This window comes from Scardinius erythrophthalmus, assembly GCF_964197995.2.
Source record: "Scardinius erythrophthalmus genome assembly, chromosome: 22".
NCBI classification, from domain to species: Eukaryota; Metazoa; Chordata; class Actinopteri; order Cypriniformes; family Leuciscidae; genus Scardinius; species Scardinius erythrophthalmus.
In genome coordinates this window covers 19897887-19920207 of record NC_138242.1, presented here as the reverse complement: position 1 = coordinate 19920207, position 22321 = coordinate 19897887, and the positions used below count along the sequence as shown (strand labels likewise).

General features: G+C 37.7%; 1 protein-coding gene across 1 annotated transcript; it reads left to right on the top strand.

Moving 5' to 3' along the window:
• Window positions 1–1211: 1211 nt before the first annotated feature.
• On the top strand, window positions 1212–14298 carry cpa6 (carboxypeptidase A6; the record flags this gene model as incomplete). Its single annotated transcript, XM_081352770.1, has 10 exons — window positions 1212–1217; window positions 1645–1769; window positions 3997–4111; window positions 6319–6420; window positions 6523–6627; window positions 8286–8396; window positions 8571–8661; window positions 11096–11298; window positions 12821–12905; window positions 13082–14298. 10 exons carry the CDS (start codon window positions 1212–1214, stop codon window positions 13270–13272), a joined length of 1134 nt encoding a protein of 377 aa, XP_081208896.1. The 3' UTR covers window positions 13273–14298.
• Between the last annotated feature and the right edge of the window lie 8023 nt (window positions 14299–22321).

Here is a 22321-nt window from a genome sequence, read left to right as displayed (position 1 = left end):
CAAGAGCTATCACTTGAAGGGTTCTATTTAACATATGGCATATAATTTTACATGCAAATACATATTGTATGCCAATATAATTCAGAACTGTTTTTAGTGCACCAATTTTCAGTCAAGAGCGTAGTGACTTGGCAGCCGCACAAATTCTGAGGTTATATGCTTCAGGGACTGGTATGGGCTGCTACAAAGACTCCGGCATATGTTGGCAATCTAAAGTGGTTTTGTGGATCCACACACAGAAATAGATAATTTTAATCAAACACTGTGATCATGTTGGCTCGCTGGAGCTCTGCATGATTCAAACTCTCTGTGAATGGGCTGAGTCAGAAGGTCTCTGATCTTACAGCACTGGGAAAAGCTGTATCAGTCATCTCAACTCTGGTTCAAAGATCTAACAACATGTGATAAACTGCTTGAATTTCAAGAACCTGATTTCAGATTGCTTTATCTGTTAATTTCAGTTTGTTTTTGGATTTAGTTAGTGTCCATGAACAAATTTATTTATTTTGTTTGGAGCTAAAGAACATAATGTTATGACCATGTTCTTATGTTCACATTGATATTATGTATGGGGAATATAGCTCATGTTCTACATGTTCTTACATATCGGTTTGGATAGTTAAACAAAAAATTGTCTACGCAAGTGAGATCTCTTAAATATCTTCATTGCTTCTGATAAACAGCAATGGAGTGTAAATTGAGACGTCTCCAGCTTCTCAGGTGCAAAATCTCAGTATAATGTCAAATGTATCTCCTAAAGTTTCACAAGCAATCTCAATAATGTCTCTAACTGTGTTCACATTTGCCGAAACACCAAATTTGCAATCAAAACCCATGAGATAGGAAGTCATTTCTCAAACATTTCTCAAATTCTTACCAGATCAAATTCTCTGAGCTGTTATTTGCATTCATTTTACATCTATATTGTCAGTATTGTTATTTTAGCAGAAACATTGAAGACAGTTACTTAAACTTTAACTTGCCCTCCACCAAAACTCTCAGATTTCATTCGCATTTTCACATACTCAATGTTCGATGGTTCATGACCAGTTATGAAACACATGAAAACCAATGTTATTTGATATCAGTGCCATTCGATCTGGTCTGCCAAAAGTGAATATACACAATTGGGATTGTCATTTGACAATGACAGTGATGTTTGAGAAAGATATTTCCACGGAAGAAAGAAAGTCATACAGGTTTGGAACAACATGAGGGTGAGTAAATGATAAAAGATTTTTCACTTAAGCAGCTAGGTGTCACGTGTCAGTGTGTATGTTTGAACATGTTTATGTTTTGATTTGTTCCTGTTTGCCTTTGTTCTTTTCCCGCCACTCCTTTGTTTCTATGGTTACCGTCATTATCAGTTCAGTTGTACCTATTTAGTGATCGTCGTTATCTGTCTCACCTGTGTTCTGTTAATCTGTGTAATCTGTGTTTGTATTTAAGTTCTGTCTGTTCTGTCAGTCCTTGTCCGATCTCCGTCTTATTTAGTGTGCGTGTTGCTACCTGTTCTGCCGTCCTGTGTTTAATTACTAATAAACTTTCGTTGTGGAATTATATCCTCGTTTCCGTCTACCTTCCTGCAAACCACCGTGACACTAGGCACATTCCTGCTTGCTTGATCTCAGTAATGTTCTGCAGGTGGACCTTTGGCAGCCCAACAGCGCATCTCTGATTCGAGAGAACAGCCCAGTAGACGTTCATGTGGGACGGAACAAGACGCAATGGCTGAGAAGACATCTTCACCAAGCGCACATCTACTATGAGTGAGTTTCCTCCTTCTTGGTTAGATCATTAGAGTGAATTTCTCTCATATTCTCCTGTGGGAAAAGTATCGGTTTCGGGGGGACATGCGTTAGAGTTATCTACTCGAATCCTTCTGACTTTGATTTCCAAGTGCTGACGGACCCAGAAACCAAGGCATGATTCAAAGTACTCTTTCAACCACTCGCTCCATCAATCATCCGGATCACAGTAACGATGAAGCTTATCTCATGCGCCACAGCCAGCAACACTTTCATTGTCATCCCTTTTCCCCAGGGAGGCCTTTTCTTTCATATCCTCTCTCCTTCTCATGGCTGATGTATTTGAGCATATTTACGGGCAGAAGTGATACCTCTGAGGATTCTGGGTGATGGGATAGGTTGCATCTAGGACTTTGTTTACTCTAGTTAAAAAAGCTCCATCCATGTTTGGATGATTTGACAGGTCATAAAGATAAATTCTGGCATTCCTATTCTAGCCAAAAAACAACAAAACAGGCAAAGATGGAGTTTAATTCTTTTTTTTTTCATGTTATGATGTTTTATTAAAAATGTTCGAGAGGAGCACGTTCAAATGATCTATCCAATCAGTACGATTGGAGGCCTATATATATAGTCGACTCACCTCCGTTCTTCGACAGTCTTTTCTGCATCCCTCCACCACCCCAACTCCTCACTCTCAGGTAGTTCCTATCCTAGCCAGGGATACAGGGGAGTACTCTAGTTTTGGGCCACATTCCGAGATCCGAGCCCTCTTCGGGATAGCACGCCATCTAATTTTTGCTCTGTTTGTGACAAGATGATCAATGTTGCTGATATATAGAGTCTACCTTTAAACCTTAATTAGGAGGAAAATACTGTAACAATTTACTTAAAGACTTTATAGAGTATATAATGCATTATAAAAGCATATATTAATTATGCCTTGTAATGAGCTCGTAAATACATATTGTAAGATGGGAATTGTCTGAGAGCTCCTACTTGTACCACGTGACTGCTGCAGTTTCATTTAGGCGTTGATAGTGGTGCAATAGAAACACTTATTTCCCAGTCCAAGGACGTGAACAGCTCAAAATATAACGTCGCGTGTTGTCATCTTGAGACTATGCGGTTATTACAACATGGCGTGAATGCAGCATAAGGCCCTCATTTTTTTCCTGCCATGTGTTTTCTGCTGTTTGGCTTATTAATAAAGATAACTCTGTTTAGATCCTTCTCGAGTTTGCCTGATCTATAATGACAGCATCTTAATAATGCATTGTCTCATGAATAATTGTAACCACAGTTATAATACATTATAATTCTTATGTTAAACCTTTAGAAAGTGTAATGTATTAAAACACATGACAAACAACCAATTTCATATGTAACAAGGAAAATTATAAACATGACAAACTAAAAATTTCATATGTTACCAAAAAAATCTTGAATTATTCTCATGTTACCAAAAAATCTTGAATTATTCTCATGTTAGAGGTGTAAAATTTAAATTTTCATTAGTGTTAAAATCTTACTAGCATAAGTAAAGGCCGTCATCTGGTCATTATTGTAAAATAACAGCCAACAGGATGATCATGGCCTTGATGCGAAGAACTTTACATGACTACTTTCCGAATAAAATACAGTAACTAAATGCAAAACAATAAGAACAATGTATTAAAAAATACATATTTTTATAATTTTCAAACAAATGGATAAAACCTGAAAAAAAACTGCATAGCAAAAAAACATTGAGAAAATCTAAATTCATCTAATGTTCTTTTTGTGACTGTCTGATTAATGTGCATATATATATATATATATATATATATATATATATATATATATATATATATATATATATATATAATATATAAAATATGTGAAGAGTTCAGATGCAAAAGCCTCTAAGTGCCATCTGAAATTTTCTTCTAGAATGATCATTTTTATCAAGCTCGTATAATTTAAGTTCAGTAATTTCACTTAAATGGCAATGCAAATGACCTATTAAATGTCATTTAAGTGAAATAACTGAACTTAAATATACAAGCTTGATAAAAATGATCCTTCTAGAAGATTTTTTTTTTTTTTACTGTGTTCATTGCTTCCTTAACTCTGGCGTTAGATGCAGAAATGATTGTGTGTAGTGTGTACATAAGTATCTGAGTAACCCTGAAAACTGCCATTAAACGGTTTGATACACAGTGATGTGCTTTCATCATCCCCTCCCTGACACCCACTGTCTCCACAGGGTGCTCATTTCCAATCTCCAAACCCAAATTGAGAAACAGACCGGATACCGTTCCTCCAGAAAGCGCAGATCGGAATTGCAATATGACTATGAAGTGTACCATCCTTTGAAAGAGGTGAGTGTATGGGTGGAAGTTAATACACATGGTAATTTTTAGGTAGTGAGATAAAGAAGACAGAGATTCTTTTCCCTGTCTGCCACTCCATCTTTCTCTCAAAAGAAGGTTGATTTTCACAGGCTAACAGCCTTTGATTGAGAAGTGCATTTGCATTTGGTTGTGGCCCAAGAAAAACAGATGTCAGGAGGTTTTCTTCAGTGCCGCCCTGTACTCTCAGGTCTTCTCCTTCAGACCGAGTGCCAACTTCAACTGTACATTGTAAACTGTGATTTATTCTCATGACATGATGAATAGGAAACCCTTCAGAGCAGACGAGGGCTGGATTACATTCACTTTTAAGGATATAACTCCACTAGTGCTCTTGTAAAGGAAACAATTATAAAGAATTCATCAATGGACATTTGAGGTATTGAGTATAGATGACAAAAAAGTCAAGACACAACAAACCTTTTTATTCAAAAGAAAACACTGTAACAAGAGCTCCTATTCGAACTTTACCACATTAATTTAATATTTAATTTAATATAATCTAATCATTTAAATTAATTCATTTATTCACAAACAAACAAAATCATTCATTCATTCACAAACTAACTCATTCTTTCATAAACTCATTCATTAACTCATTCATTCACAAACAAACTCATTCATTCATTCACAAAAATAACTCATTCTTTCATTAACTCATTCATTCATTCATGAACAGATTCATTTATTCATTCATAAACAAATTCCTTCATTCATTCATTCATTCACATATGAACAAACTTGTTTATTCATTCATTAGCGAATGAATGATCTCATTAATTTATTCACAAACAAACTTAATCCTTCATTCATTCATTCACTCATTCATTTATGTACGAAAGAACTCATTCATTCGTGGACAAACTCATTCACTCACTCACTCATTCACTCATTCATTCACGTATGAACAAACTTGTTTATTCATCCATTCATTCATTCATAAATGTACAAACTCATTCAATAAAGATTATTTTGTGTTCTACAGGGGGGAAAACAGGTTTGGGGAACCATGAGTACAATTTTTTTTAATATTCTTTAAACATCAAATATAATACAACATATATTATTACCTTAGCAACTAAAATAAGTGTCAACACCTTGATGAGCCACAAATTAGTTAGAAATGATTGCAGACTAATAGAAATAGGCCAGACCTGCAAAATTAAAGCTCCAATATGTAAAAAAATTTCACCACAAGAGCGCGCAGTTTCCAACAATAACAAAGGCGAAGCTTGATGACGCTATGAAGGAGGTGACGATGGGAGATGTCGCTTTTAATGCGTTTTCACCATCTAGGGATGTATCTAAATGGAATTAATGAATCATGATCACGGATCAGGTAATTTATTCGTTTTTGTATTACCTGTATGTCTGATCTTATTATTTTTTGTCATAATAATTAATGAACTGCAAGGAACGTGAAATGTTATGCTGTATTATCCCGTTACAACTTACTGCTATTTGTCATTAATTCATATCTATTAAAATCATCTTTACTGTAACTATTACGTTACTTGTACGATAAAAAAAAATTGATTTGCTTACCTGTCTATCAATACACTCGCGAGAGCAGAGTCTCTGTCAAGTCCAAGATTGTCACGCAGCTCTCTCCATCTCGAAAACGCCTGGCCGATATTTATCCGGGTTTTATTCCTCCGTTTGTCACACACACAGTCTGCGTGTATTCGAATATGGACGCTTTCGTTTTGTTGGCACTTCAATACTTGCCAAAGAGTAATCGTGATCCATAACAGCTATAACCATACAGTCTATGGCTATAACGCTATAACCACCACTTCCGCATTTGACCATGTGATGTTCCGGTGTGGTGGAATATCACATGGTCCACACCGGAAAAAAAGGATAGTGCGGACATTGCGTCACTGAGAGGCGACATTTCTTTTCCGGGACGGACAGTTATTTAAAATCGGAATTTCTCTTAAATAAAAAATCTTTGGAGACTTTTGAGATATTGTAAGTACACAACTGGAGGAAATATATCACACTGTGCAAGTTATTTTCGGAAATTTTATTACAAAATTGTTACATATTGGAGCTTTAAATGTGTATAAAAATTCACAGAAACCCTAATGTTTGATTTTGACTTTCTGCTGCAAAGTTTTACATGAATACAAGCGGCATGTTAATCTGGAGGATCTGTTCACCCTTTTCGACAGATCCAGAGTTGGATGTTTGAGATGAACCGGACCAACCCGCACCTGGTGGACCTGTTCTCTATTGGTCAGTCCTATGAGGGACGGCCCCTCTATGTGCTCCAGGTAAAAGGTGAAGGGGAAGATGGCTAAATTTATGGCCATTCTGTTAAAAACATCCACACATTCTGACTTGCTAGACGGTGTTCTCTGCCCTTCTTCTGTCAGTTAGGAAAGAGAACACGTCCCTTTAAGAAGGCAATGTGGATAGACTGTGGAGTGCATGCAAGAGAATGGATTGGTCCAGCTTTCTGCCAATGGTTTGTTAAAGAGGTATGTGTTTTCTGTTTGCCACTGTTCTCTTCATGCTGAGATTAAAATCACTGCCCAGCAAAAACAACAAAATGGTTATGCAAAGTAACAATTGTGTTATTAGCATGAAGCATTAATTAATTTAAAGAATTAATATTTCAAAAGTTTTGTTTCGGGTTTAAATTATGCTTTGAATTCCACATTTCAATGTGGTCTCAGACTTTCGGTCAAGAATCAGATTATTCTGATTAAAGATTATTGTGCCTATTGCTAAAAGACGACACTCTTATAACATTCCTCTAACGTTCAAGATTTTTATTGTTCTGTTTATTTGTGAGCTGGTGTATTCTGGGACTGTTTCATTCAGTGAGTCTCTAAATTCCTCCCAAATTAATCTGTATAATACATCAGAGCCTCACCTGAGCTCATCTCATAAACTAATATCAAAGAGTGCCTCTGTGCCACACAAATAAACAGCTCTCAGATCAGCAGCTAACACTGAGTGAGACAAATAGAATTAGATGGAGATCAAAAAAGAGAGTTGCTATACCTTCAGTACACCACTATGAGGCAGAACTACTGTATGACAGAGACTTAAAACTGACTGACCCTGAAGTGAACGTTATTAAACCTCTATAGTTCTCTTCAACCCTCCAGCATTTGTGATTTTTCTCTTTCTGCTGTAGGATTAGACTTTACACACAGCAACACTGCATCACTGCTAAATTAAACCAATGTAACATAATTCATATTTTAAAAGACCAAAGGGAGCTTTTAATTATGGAGTAAGTGAATCATCATTGTCAGTATAGTTTACACAGACACAGCAGCTACTGTATGTTCAAAACTGCATACTTACATACTACTTCTACCATTGCTTTTTACCATAATTTTCAATAGCCATCGCTCCAGTCTTCAATGTCTCGTGATACTTCAGAAATCATTGTAATATGCTGATTTGGTGCTCAAGAAACATTTATTTTTTTAGTATCAATATAGTAAATAGTTGTGCTGCATAACATTTTAGTGGAACCGTGATACATTTTATTAAGGATTCTTTGATGAATAAAAAAGTTCAAAAGAACAGCATTTATACTGTTACCTTTGATCAATATAATGCATGCTTGCTGAATAAAAGTGTTCATTTCGTAAAAAAAAATACTAACTCAAGCTATATAATATAAAATAGTATACTTAAAATACTGTACCCAGGATGCAATGCGCTCAGTGTGACCTTCCATTTTCAGCGTAATGAATTAAACAGAAGAAGCATCATGACTTGATTGGACTACCAAAAGTTAAGACAATCATTTATGCAAAATAGTTATTTTTAAGATGATAAACGATTGCCACTCATACTTAAATATGCATGAGGTCTTTTGACAACACTGAAATATTAATTATGGAATACTGAAAATAGTATGTGTATTTATATATATATATATATATATATATATATATATATATATATATATATATATATATATATATATATATATATATATATATATATATATATACAAAATGGAAGAATGGCCCGTTTTAATGGGGTATGATTAGAGGAACTGCACACAAACTGCTGTGTTTTTGCTGTATTGAAGTTTATCTGTGGGGAAAACGAGACACACATTTCCTGCATCTCTTGAAGTCTGTCACGATTCCATTCACTGTGAACACAGGCACTGAACTCCTATCAACACGACTCCAGCATGAGACGACTGATGAATCAGCTCAATTTCTACATTATGCCTGTCTTCAACGTAGACGGTTACCATTACAGCTGGAAGACGGTAACTATCTGTTTGACATATGCCTAGATCTCAACATCTCTTCTGTGATGTATGCTGAGTTACTGAAAAGAATTTGGCAGCTCTATGCTGTTAAACGTGCATGCTGTCTTGCCTTTCTATAAAGCCGCCAGACATTAAGGAGGAAAATATCTGTGGTTTCTCTCTCTCTCTTAGGATCGCTTTTGGCGGAAAACACGGTCAAAGATTCCAAAATATCATTGTCGGGGAGTGGATGCCAACCGAAATTGGAAAGTCAAATGGTGTGGTGAGTTATTTTACCTGATTTTCAAGAATCAAAAGCTTCAAATTAAAGAGCCCTGGTGTTCATATAGAAAATAAATAGGCATTCCAGAGTATGTAGACAGACACCATGAAGAGGCCTGACACAGATTAAAAATGTATCAACAGAATGACATATTTCAAACACTATCTTGTACTTGAAATTTTCTATGCAATACATAAGGAAATTAAGATGTTAGAGTAAATGTTTGTGAGCATGGTTGCATGCAACTTTCTTAATCATGCTTTTTGACGTCTCCTAACACTACAGATATGAGCTGAATGCGTTTATTATGGTAATACTAAGAATCTTTTAATGTGAGCCTAAAGGCCCGTACACACCGGGACGAATATCAGCGCGCGTTATTCGCCAGCGTTATTCGCCAGCGTTTTTCAACGCGTTTTTTGTGTTCACACCCAAGCGATTTTCGCTGACGATGAGCCGAGTGAACATGCAAATTCATTCCCTGACATTAGATGGCGCTTAATGTAAAACAGAAACCACTCCATAACAGTTCTCTTTTATCAAGATTTTTGTAGTCGCTGTCGCGTTTGTCATATAGTTCTTTATGTTCCGATACCAACGAGACCAGCAGCTCTACATTCATCTTGCCTTGCATCTTCCTCGTCTTATTTCTTCCCGGCAGTGTTTAGACGCTTCTTGGTGTATATCTTCTTCGCCGTTACGTATGTGTGCTCGGCAAGACCGTTTTGTGTTTGAGCGCCCCCAAGTTGTGTTTTACTGTAACTTCAGAAGCTCCAGACACGTGAACAAAAGCACCAATCTCATTGGTCGGATAGTTTTTGACGCGGTGCGTCAAACCAAAAAATCGAACCCGAGGCGTTTTTAAAAAAATGACGCTTTTACGCGTGGCGTTTTTCGCGCCGGTGTGCACACTCACATTGGCGCCCTTTGTTTAGTCACGAGGCGTTAAACGTCGGCGAATATCGCACGCGAAATTCGTCCCAGTGTGAACAGGCCTTTAAGGGCCCTACACACCGGGACGAATATCGGCTCGCGTTATTCGCCAGCGTTTTTCAACGCGTTTTTTGTGTTCACACCCAAGCGATTTTCTCTGACGATGAGCCGAGTGAACATGCAAATTCATTCCCTGACATTAGATGGCGCTTAATATAAAACAGAAACCACTCCATAATAGTTCTCTTTTATCAAGATTTTTGTAGTCGCTGTCGCGTTTGTCATATAGTTCTTTATGTTCTGATACCAACGAGACCAGCGGCTCTACAATCATCTTGCCTTGCATCTTCCTCGTCTTATTTCTTCCCGGCAGTGTTTAGACGCTACTTGGTGTATATCTTCTTCGCCGTTACGTATGTGTGCTCGGCAAGACCGTTTTGTGTTTGAGCGCCCCCAAGTTGTGTTTTACTGTAACTTCAGAAGCTCCAGACACGTGAACAAAAGCGCCAATCTCATTGGTCGGATAGTTTTTGACGCGGTGCGTCAAACCAAAAAAACGAACCCGAGGCGTTTTTTAAAAAATTACGCTTTTACGCGTGGCGTTTTTCGCGCCGGTGTGCACACTCACATTGGCGCCCTTTGTTTAGTCACGATGCGTTAAACGTCGGCAAATATCGCGCGCGAAATTCGTCCCGGTGTGAACAGGCCTTTAGACATTCATCGACTGATGATTAGTTCAGTTATAAAAGATGAAAAGATCAATATACTGTAGCTGGTTACTAAAATGCGTTGCGTTTGGATGCTGTATCCACCAGGCTTACCTATCTCAACTTCAGCTAAACTTATTTTTTAACACCATTTATTGATTTTTATTTAATTGGTATGTTTTTCACAGTTTTTTTCTTGTCTTTGACAAAAGAATCCTTTAAATTTAGTGCATTTTTTGGTTCTATTTGTTAATTTTACTCTAATATGGCATCAAATTGTATCTAATGGGATAGAAAATAACATTTTAGTTGAAGAGAAAGTATTAAACCAAAAATTCGAACATTTGCTAGCACATCCTTGGTCTTCCAGATAAATCAGCACTAAACCAATACTAACTAGCATTTACCAGCTTTCAAAGTGGTATAAGTTCGGCAGGGTTGTTTTTTTTTTTTTTTACATGCAGACATGTTTTAGGGCAAATCCATCTGAAAATGTACCTTGTGGTTCCACTCATTTGATTTTCACAATTTAAATTGTTTTTACAGTCTAGTTCTAATATATATCTGAAGGACAAAAGAAATAATGCTCACCCAAAAATGTTCACTCTTAATTCACTGTTAGATAAATATAATACCTGATACCAAAATAGAGAATACGTAACTGTAGAATGATCATGAGCCAGCAAACTCCCAAGGGAGGGAATCTACGACCGCAACCTTGGGCCAGAAAAGGCAAAAATTAAATGATTACAAATTTCTTGCACCTGCTACAGTATCTTTGCTGTCTCTGATAGATCAGGGTGCATCCCTGCACCCCTGTGATGACACATACTGCGGTCCCTTCCCTGAGTCAGAGCCTGAGGTCAAAGCTGTTGCCAAGTTTCTACGCAAACACAGGAAACAGGTCAAGGCGTACATCTCGATTCACGCCTATGCTCAGATGCTCCTCTATCCATATTCCTACAAATATGCCACTATACCAAACTTCAACTGTGTGGTGAGTGATTTCTGTCTTCAGAGAGTTCATCTCAAATTTGTCCATTTGGGTGCGGGATCATTCATTAATTAAAAATTCAGAGCAACTCAAAAAACATTAGATGTATAAATATGGAGAGAGACGATACAGCAAAATAGCGTGAAAAGGCAACTTTTTGTTGGGACGTCCTCACAGGCTGCATGCATAAACAATAAGACAACTAATGCATGAGTATAATAACATAAGTGCAACTAATGTCCGATTTGAGAGCAAATAACTCCTACTGTATGACAAAAGTTTTTTTTTTTTTTACTGAATAAAAAACATATGGTGCAACCACATACTCCAGTTTGTAAGCAAATGACTAATGAACAGGTTCTTTTTGCTGAATCAAAACACACAGCATGACCAGTGTAGTCTGATTGATGATATGACTTTTATAAGCTGGTCCATTTAATGAATAGTTGTTGTTTTTTCAATCCAAAAAACAGGAGTTACAGTTTAAGTCCATCTAAACTCACTGAATCCGTCACTGAATGGCAAGTTATCATTACTTTCATTCTTTGGTATTTCTCACTTCATCCTCATAGTCAGACCCCAAGACTTTTTTTAATGAAATGAATGTATTTTGATTCAATAATACTTATTATTTAATACTTTGTATTTTGAGGGGATTTAATTGTACTACAAAATATTCACCTCTAAATTATGCAGCATTTATGTCTAAATAAAAATAATAAAAATATTATAAAAGCAATTACTTACGGTATAACTTACAATAACACAATTACTTATTTTTATTAGGTTTTTCATTTTATTTATATATATATATATATATATATATATATATATATATATATATATATATATATATATATATATATATATATATATCTATATATATATATATATCTATATATATATATATCTATCCAATGATAACGACAGTTTTTATTAAACGTAAGCCAACAACTCGAAACATTGTGCCATGAACAAGCAATACCAGAAAGAAGAATGAGAGAAGGTGATGAACTAACAGCTGTGATTTTATTAAATTAATATCCATGGTACCTGGGGGGAAGAAAACATAGGAACACAGGCAGGTGATTAAACAGGTGATTAAACAGACTGATAAAAAACGAAACCGAAACTAAGCATAACTGTGACAGTTTTGGCCTAAAATTATGAAAGGCCACCAGAGGGTTAAGCCATGTCGGCCTCTACACTATATAATATCTCCACACTTCTCTATATAAGATTCTGTAGTAATCACTGCAAACCATAATTTGCACCCTGGAGTTGTTAAAGCGATTTAGCCTTTAACAAGATAGAACTCAATATCTTCTACCAGAGGGCAAAACATTAAACTCCTCATTAGAATGTGGAATGGCTGAGATATTATTTTTCGGGTTTGCCTCAGTGCAGTTTCCTCATAAATCGACTGGATGGCTGTTAGCCCACACAATCTTTTGACTACGCTTACCACCAAGCATCATTAATGATCGACTGGATGAATACTTGAACCTCTGCTCTTCCCCCTCAGGAATCAGCAGCCCAGAATGCAGTGAGCGCTCTGTACTCAGCTTATGGAGTGAGATACAGATACGGCCCTGCCTCCACCACGCTTTGTAAGTCAGGAATTGAGTCTTTTCTTCAATCAATGACATATAGCTACTGCATATATGAGTCATCGGCTCTCTGTAAGCCCTCTCAGTTAGACGCCAATCTGTTTTCTGACTCATGACTATTTCTATATCAACAACGGTCAAACGTCCAGATGTGATGTAATGTGTTTCTCTTTCAGATGTAAGTTCTGGAAGCTCAATAGACTGGGCCTATAAGAACGGGATCTCATATGCCTTTGCCTTTGAGTTGCGTGATACGGGCTACTACGGCTTCTTATTGCCAGAAGCCCTGATTAATCCCACCTGTACAGAGACAATGAGGGCAATAAAGACCATCGCCTCAGGACTTCTGAAGAAATGCACCAAATGAAACTTTGTACTTGACTTTCACTCTTTGTCTCATATCTTCTCTCCATCGATTTCACAGTTTAGCCCATAAGCCACAGCAATATCTACTAGCTATGTACAAAAGTGCCTGCATTTTACAAAACATTTTATAAACTACTTTTATAAGCTCTACAAAATGGAAGCTTGTTTCCGCCAATGGAATTAAAACAAGGTAATTGCGACTTTTGTCACAATTGTGAGTTTATATCTCGCAATTCAGAGTTTATTTCTCACAAATCCAAGTTTATAACTCCCAATTCTGACTTTGAGTCAAGTCAAGTGCCTTTCAGAAGTCAGAATTGTGCAATTTGGAGAAAAAAAGTCAGAATTGTGAGATAAAAAGTCTCAATAACCTTTTTTTAATGCTGAAAACAAGCTTTCATACTATATTAAACAAAATGGTATAAATGTAAACAGTAAAGTAATGCAAGCACTTGAATTGTGACCTAAATAATTCCCTTTAAAGTGGGTTTTACCTAAGAGGCAAATATACAGTGAGCACTTGCTATACAGACAAGCTTCAAAATAACAGTAATGCCCAAAGAATGTAAATAATGCATACTGAACCTTACAATGGGCTTATTTTAGTGTAGATGCTGTGTGCAGCAGCGGCAGGCGTATATCACTGCAGCTAAAAGACAGCTTTGATTTTGTTTTGAAATGAAACGGTAAAGGTCACCTGGGAATTCAACCTCTCAAATGAGCCAGGCAAGAATACATTAAATTTGCTGTTTTTTTGTTTTGTTTGTTTGAAGAAAAACTTATCAAGTAACTTTACTTTGTATACTTGCAGAGGCAATGTTTACATTTGTATTATTAAGTACTATTAAGTTTTGGAGTTTTATTGTAATAAGCTAGTATTTATTTCAAATATTAATAATATCCTTTGTTATATAAAGTGTCTTGCAAGTTGGCATTTGAGATTTGTTTTCATTGTACACAGATTTTTGTATTGTATTGTTTATTTTACCAACAGGTATAGATTATTAAAAGTGGTTTTATCATGATGTAATTTTGTAAAAATTCCTGCTAAGTCCAACACAATCACCAACAGGCTGCAACCAACCTCCAAGAATGGATTATATTATTTGATATAAGGACTAAATGTCAAGTAATGATAAATTGCTTTACCAATGTGAGAAATAAACACAGTGGGGTCAGCTCTTACCCCATTGGCCCAATCTATAATCCATCCTTGAGTACATGGAATTTATAAGCAATATCACATGAGAAATATCAGATATTCAGTACCACAGCATGATTGGAACTGTGATATTTCTTGTATGCAGCTGTATAACTATGAACAAACAGTTGATATAGAGCAAACATATCAGATTCTTCTCCTGGAGGCCCACTGTCTTGCAGAGTGTACAACATTTCTAGTAATCCTGCAGACCTTGATTAGTTGGATTAGGTTTGTTTAATTAGAGTTGGAGCTAAACTTTGCTAGTGGCCCTCCAGGAACTGAGTTTGACATCCATGAAATAGAGTAACTTATCTTTCTGAAAAACATTGTCCAGTCATTCAGTAGATATTTCTACTCCACCAAAGAAAATAGTTCCAAATAAACTATAAATCTTTGCTTGTTGCCAAGAAAAATGTCTCAGGCTACGAATGTAACCATTTTTCCCTGAGAAGGGAACGAGACGCTGTGTTGATGACTTCACTTTGGGGAACGCCTCTGTGTGGCTGCAGTCTGAAGCACGTGTGCAACTAGTCCAATCTTAAGATGGCGAACCATGGAAGCTATAAAGGGAAGCCGGCACAAGGCAGTGTTAGCTTTTGAAAGGCTGAGGAACGTCACAAAGAGGCATGCATGAAGTATGGCAAAGGGACGCAGCTAGGGATGGCTGACACGAAACTGACATTCTGAAGATTTTCAAGATCCCGAAGCGCTGATGTTTCGAAACACTGATCCGAAGCGTGATTCAAAACACCGATGTCACCTTTACGGCTAAATGAAGCTTCGAAGTGTTTTCACAAGTGTTTCGACAGGTGGCATGATCCGCTAAATCAGCGTTTGATTGACAGGGTCGGGAACAGACCACACAATCGCACATCTGTATAAAAGTGAAGTCAGCGCATTTTGACCTCGTGGGTTTTTGTGAGAGGAGTTAGATTTTGAGATAGCGGATTTTTGGTGATGATATTTATAGTGCGATTTGTTTAGTTATATTTAGGCTTACATTTAAATTTACACATTTACTGATAGGCTAGAGACAGACAGAGTATACATATAGTCAGGGCCGGATTACCCAATGGGCATTATGGGCACGTGCCCAGGGGCCCATGCGCACTTGGGGCCCAAGAAAAGAAAAAAAGAAAAAAATTCTAAAGAAAGTATATTTTTTTTCTTTTTACGGAGCTTATTGTATAGTTGCGCAACTTGCGCTAAGTGTCTGTCTTTCTAGCAAAAAGACTCATGTCAATGCATTATATCTAGAGTCAGTGGCGTAGACTGTAGAGCGTTGGTATTTAAGATTTTTGACGCGTTGGACCCGGGTTCGAATCTGCCTTTGGCCGAACTTGATCTTCTTCTTTCTCACTTTTGATATGATATGGTTAAAATTTATATGCAGCACACAACTATGCAGTTTTTTCAACCTCATAATGTTTATTTTAGGTTTCAGACATTTCAATACATATAAGCAAGCACCGAGTAAAACAATACATTTGGATTAAGCGTGAAAGGTTTAATATAGGCATGGCCGTAGCCAGCTATGACGTCACCGAGGTCCGGACCTCGGTCATTTTTTTATATTCAAAAATGAAATTTCAAGCTCTCTGAATGATTAATTAGCCGTTTAAACCGCGTCATATGTGTGTTTGCAATTCATGTCGCTGACTAGTGAACGGGGCTTGAGAGCGCGTTGTGAGTAAGGGCGCGGGTGCAGCCTCCGTGTTGCCAGATTCACCTACGTCTTTTTGGACTCGTTTTCCCATTTATTGTGACACTTTAGGACGTTAATAAAGTGGGAAGTTGAATGTTAGGCCTAGTGATATATTAATTTTCTTTTCCAAAACACAAGCTTTGAACTTATTTCTCATTATTATTATTTTTTTTTGTTTTTTTAAATGTTTTTCGTGGCATTAATAAAAAAGAAGAAGCTTAGACAAACTGTAATTGCTGACAGGAAGATACCAAATTCGGTAAGACAAACGCAGTGATCATGATTATCTGTAAGAAATGTACAACACTATCAAAAACAATAGCATAATACAGATCTGTATCATTATTCTAACGTTATTTGTAACTTGTTACGAAATAAAAAGTCTCTCACCTAAAAAAAAACGTACTTTCCTGTCCCGTCAGTCTCGCGTCCTCTTCAATTACACGCGCAGCGCGGCAGAGCGCTTTATGTCACTTTATTAAATAAAGCGCAAAAGAAACTACAAGCATGATGCAACAACATCGTAGTTGATGTCAATTTGTAAGTCATGAAATTACCAAAAAGTGGCAATAAATTCCGCAACTTACTTCATGTTTGTAATTATTTACATGCTGGTTTATATTCATTCAATTTTCATTCTATTCATCAGGATCAGTGGTCATGTTCATTAACAGCTCATGTTAGTATTGCGTATTTACCATGGTTACTGTTGTTTCCTTAACCCAAAAATGCCACTTTATTTTCACTGTGTTTTTGCACTATATTTCTAAATGACTGTGGTCTACTCTAACTTATTTGTATTTACAAAAACTATTTTGGAACTGCTATTTAATAGCCTTATACTTTATTAATCTTCATTAGGCCTATGTGTCATATTCTTATATGCAGTGTATATATACAGTTATATATATATATATATATATATATATATATATATATATATATATATATATATATATATATATATATATATATATATATCACTAATTGTTTGGCATACTAAAACACCAGTGATAATGTAATGTAGACTGAAACTCTATATCATAACTAAAAAATAAGTTTGAGCCCCCTTTAATGTCCAGGTACAAGTCAATGTTTTTTCTTTTTGCACAGTTCATGGGTTGAAGCCCATTGAAGCTCTTAATTTTGAGCTCTCAAAGAGCACCAGATTGATGCATTTAACCTTAAAATGTACAAAATTTTCTTACGGGGGAGCATGCCCCCAAACCCCCCTAGAGGGACAGAGGTCCACCCATCATAGTTTTACAAAATCCTATGGGAAAGAACGATCATTTATGAACTTTACTCCAGCATAGTACAACAAAGTTCCTTTTAAGTCAGTAAACTAAAACTGTTAATGCAAAATTTAAATATCCTTGGACAAACTATACATTTGGCCTGCCTAAGGGGGGGCCTACAAGACATTGTGCCCGGGGGCCTCTGAATTCTTAATCCGGCCCTGCATATAGTGACACATTAATAGATGCATAGATATAAATATATATAGACAGATAGATTAATAGATAGATACATAGATAGATTAATAAATAGATACATAGATAGATTAAGGATAGATAGATAAATACAAATGGAGGCTCCACAGAAGAGATGCCGTACATCTGTGGTGTGGGAGCATTTCCATTTGGAAACCCCAAATAAAGTGAGATGTATGTATTGTGATCGGCAGCTAGCCTACTGCAACAATACATCATCCATAATGCGCCATTTGAGGAGCACTCATCCTGCCATTTTGCAGGGTGCAGAGGATGGTAGCATTCCCCCTGTACTGCTACTGACACTGCTGGGCCATCTAAGCAAGGTATGCATTATTTGAAATATAATTATTTGTATGTCCTTGCTAAAAAATATTTTTGCATGCCAGCAACAAGTGTCCCTTGTGAGAGGATTTTTTCAAAGGCTGGAGAAATTATCTGTAAAAAAAGAAGTAGGCTAAGTCCTTCCACAGCAGAGAAATGAATATTTTTGAATAAAAATCTATAAAAAAGTGAGACATTGTGGCTTGATTTCTTTTATTAATATTCATTTTTCATGACCAAAATAACATTATGCACAGTGAGGAGCCTACAGGTTACAAGCTTCACATATTAGAAAAATATAATAATAAAAAAACAACACATTTTTTAATGGCTCTTTGTCAAGGTTGTTTCAGATCAACACCTGCAAGTGACCACTTGGTGTCACCGTTGAGACGGGTGTCGGATTGTTTCGAAGCCTCGACACAATATGGCACATTTGCTTCAACTGTTTCATTGTTTCACGAAGCCTTGATCTGCCCACCACTAGACGCAGCATCTCGTTCCCTTCTCAGGGAACAATGGTTACATTCGTAACCTGAGACGTTCTCTTTCAAGGGAACTCGCACTGCATCGATGATGATACTTTGGGGAATGAAATTGTATTAAACTGTAAAGCCTTATAAATGTGTGGGAGGGCCTGCAGCCAGCATTACACACCTCTTGGAGTGAGGTCCCTACCAATGAGGCCTTGAAGGTCACCATACACCAGTAAAGTGAGCTCTAATCAGCAGAGGTGAAGGCAACCCACGCACCTCGTAAGCTGTAGAGATTGCCTCAACAATCGACCTACTGATCGTATGTTTGGAAGCTGAGGACCCCTTCTTGTGTGACCTCAAGCATACCAGTAGCTGCTCAGACTTCCTCCACTGGGAAGATCTGAGTACATACGCCTTCAAAGCCCTCACAGGGTAAAGTAAGTGAAGCCTCTTTTGGTCCACCTACACATGTGGAGGAGGAGGAAGGAAGGCCTGGAAAACTGTGGACCGTGCTACACTTTAGGCACATACCTAGGAACTCCTGAAGGAACAATAGCGCTGAAGGAACTGGGCACTTAACTGGGTCCAACTGGTGTTCTCTGCACCATGAAGTGAAAACTCTCCACTTCAAAGCATACAGTTTCCTCATGGAGGGAGCTCTAGGATTTAAGATGATCTCTGTTGTCTGTTGTCACTGTTTCTTCCACATAACAAGGGTACGAAGGCATATGCACATAACCTCGACCATACGGAATGGGTTACCCCTCAGGGAAACCCGTGGTCCTGAGCCACCACTGCAATGGTCTTATGTACAGCAGGCCAAAAGGTAATGACGTTAGACGCTTCTGCCATGAGCCTCAACAACCTTTGAAATTGTTTCACAGTAACGGCCTGGCCTAGCTTCATTCTGGTCACAGATGCCAGAATTGACTCGATACGAGCTTGAGACAATTGTGCCTGCATCGTAGTCGAGTCCCATATTACTCCTAGAAAGGCTGTCCTCTGGACTAGAGACAACATACTCTTCTTGGAGTTTAGTCACAACCCCAAGCACCTTATGTGGGTGAGATACATCTCGATGCCGAGTCTCCATCTCCTGGAACTGTGCTAATATTAGCCAGTCGTCTATGTAATTGAGTACACGGATACCCTTGAGTCTCAGAGGACCCAGCGCTGCATCCATGCACTTTGTGAAGGTGCCAGGGGATAGCGCTAAGGCTGAACAGAAGAACTTGATACTGGTAAGCTTTGCCCCAAAAGCAAAGATCAGGAACTTCCTGTGTTGAGGAAGGATGGAAATATTGAAGTATGCATCCTTTAAATCAATCATGACAAACCAATCCTTGCATTTGATTTGACTCACGATTAACAGAATCGCCAACATCTTGAACCTGAATCTCCTCAGAGGACGGTTCAGATGTTCTAGATCTATAATAGGACTCAACCCTCCATCCTTCTTGGGAACTATTAAGTACCAGCTGTAGAACCTGGAGTCCCTTTCGGGATAATGAATACGTTCTATGGCCCCCTTTGCCAAAAGAGACTGTACTTCCTGTTCCCGACCCTGCTTTGGGACCACTACGGTAGACACCAACCCATTGAACCTGGGTGGTCGGGTTCCAAACTGGGACTCGAGGCCTGCGCTCAGGGTCAGGACCTCTTTCCCGAATCTTTCTTCGAGAGAATAACATTCCTCAGATCTGTTTTCTCTTTCGGAAACTTCTAGCAAGAGTACATATTTACTTACACAAGTAAATAAATAAATAAATGCAGACACTCCAACTAAAAAAAAAAACGCTCCCCTCAACACAGCACACAGTCATGGAAGGCAGAGAAAAGCGGAGCGATACACACTAAAGTACAAGTGCTACAACAGTCTTTCCCAACCCTGTTCCTGGAGGCACTCCAACAGTAAACATTTTGGATGTCTCCCTTAGGCCTAAAGTATTCGGCCGCCCATGGTCCGCACACTGTAATTTTCATCTTCAGGAGGGTCCATGGACATCCGTGCACACTATCCGTGCAGCCCAATTTTTGTGTCCACGCGGACTGTGCGCATACAACTCTGTGCATGTACAAGTGACTTGAGCGCTTAAAAACAAAGTCCACTATATAGTGCGCACGCTCTGAATGCGTCTTTCTGTGCTCATGGCCAAAGGAGTATACTTTGAAAAGGCTTGCTCGCTCAACTGTGTGTGAGTCGGAATGGAATGCAGAAAATGAAGAAGCCTATAGACCAGGGATGGGGAACTTCGGTCCTGGAGGGCCACTGTCCTACAGAGTTTAGCTTCAACCCTAATCAAACACACCTGAACAAGCTAATCAAGGTCCTCAGGATTAATAAAAAATTACAGGCAGGTGCTTTTTTCAGGGTTGTAGCTAAACTCTGTAGGACAGTGGCCCTCCAGGACCGAAGTTGCCCATCCCTGCTATAGACCTTATGTAGCCCCACCCCTTTTCAGCGCTGCACTTGTTGTCTTTTGTCTTCCAGTTTGTATTTCCACAGCGATCTTACGTATTTATGAATGAACTGCCCGTTTTAAAATCTTCCCGGTCTACTGACATTTTTTTAAGACATCTGCTTTAAACATTACAATGCTCGTGATAACTTTCGTTAACTCTACAATAAGTAAATCCATCTCACCAGCTAATTACTCTTCGACAATGATGCCATAGAAATATACAGAGCGATCGCTAAACCGGAAGTTCAAAGACAATATTCTAAAGATGGCTGCGCGCTTGTTTCTCTGGTGCATAAGGTCTATACCCTTCAAATAACGCATTCGGAGGATGCAGCCTTCGCATTGGGACACAGCTTCTGACCCATCTATTTCTGGTCTTGGCTTCTCTACTAATGAGCTGATGAGTTGAATCAGGTGTGATTAATTAGAGAGAATTAAAAAATGTGTAGTATTGGTGTGCCTGCAGGTACAGGGTTGGGAAACATTTGGCCAATCAGTCGACCTCTGGAACTGAATGTTTCATGTAACCCTCTAATGATGACAATGGCCTTCATGAGCAAGAAGCAATGTAATCGGTTTATTATTTTTTATGAGATAATTTATATTTAAAAATGTCTAAAACATTATAAAAAAGTTTAGATAATAGAAGAATTCACTTGGGGGATTTAATCATTTTTACCCCTATATATTGGACCAAATGACCTCTTAAATAAGTATATTTATTCATTTTATGATCTAAATTTTGGTATACAGTTATAGGGAATAGACAGCATTATATAGCCTGGCTTTGACTCATCCTCCACATTTGATGTCAGCTTCTACAGTGCAAAAGCATTTACAGTCATCTTGTGAATACAACCAGGGGTCCGTTCTTCGTACGTCGCTAACTCACTTAGCTGGATTTGATTGTTGGCGATTTGGCATGATCTTGGATTGTTTGGTTCTTCAACGCTCTTCCTGGACTTGCTGTCATAGCAACATGTGCGCAAACTTAAACCTGCTCGGGAGCAGGCTTATTTCATGTTAACAGGATTAGATCCCGGCTTCATAAGCGGAGCTGATACGGGAAGTCCAGCGCAGCGCGATAGAGCACTTTCTGAGATATTTATTTTTTCTCGTGATTCGTGAGATTGTCGTTTTTTGTCGTTTTTTTTTGTCGCTTTTTTGTTTAAAAGACAGTTTTTTTTTTTATTATTATTTTTTTTTTTTGTTTTTTGGCATTTCCAAGCCACTTAAGACCCAATGTTGTAAAGCAGTGTTTTTTTTTTTTTTTTTAGGCTATCATAATTTTTTATGAAGATCATACAATCATGACAATGCCGATTACAGATGTCACTCAGGCTTCACTAACGTGATTGGTACCATAGACTAGGCTACCATAGACTG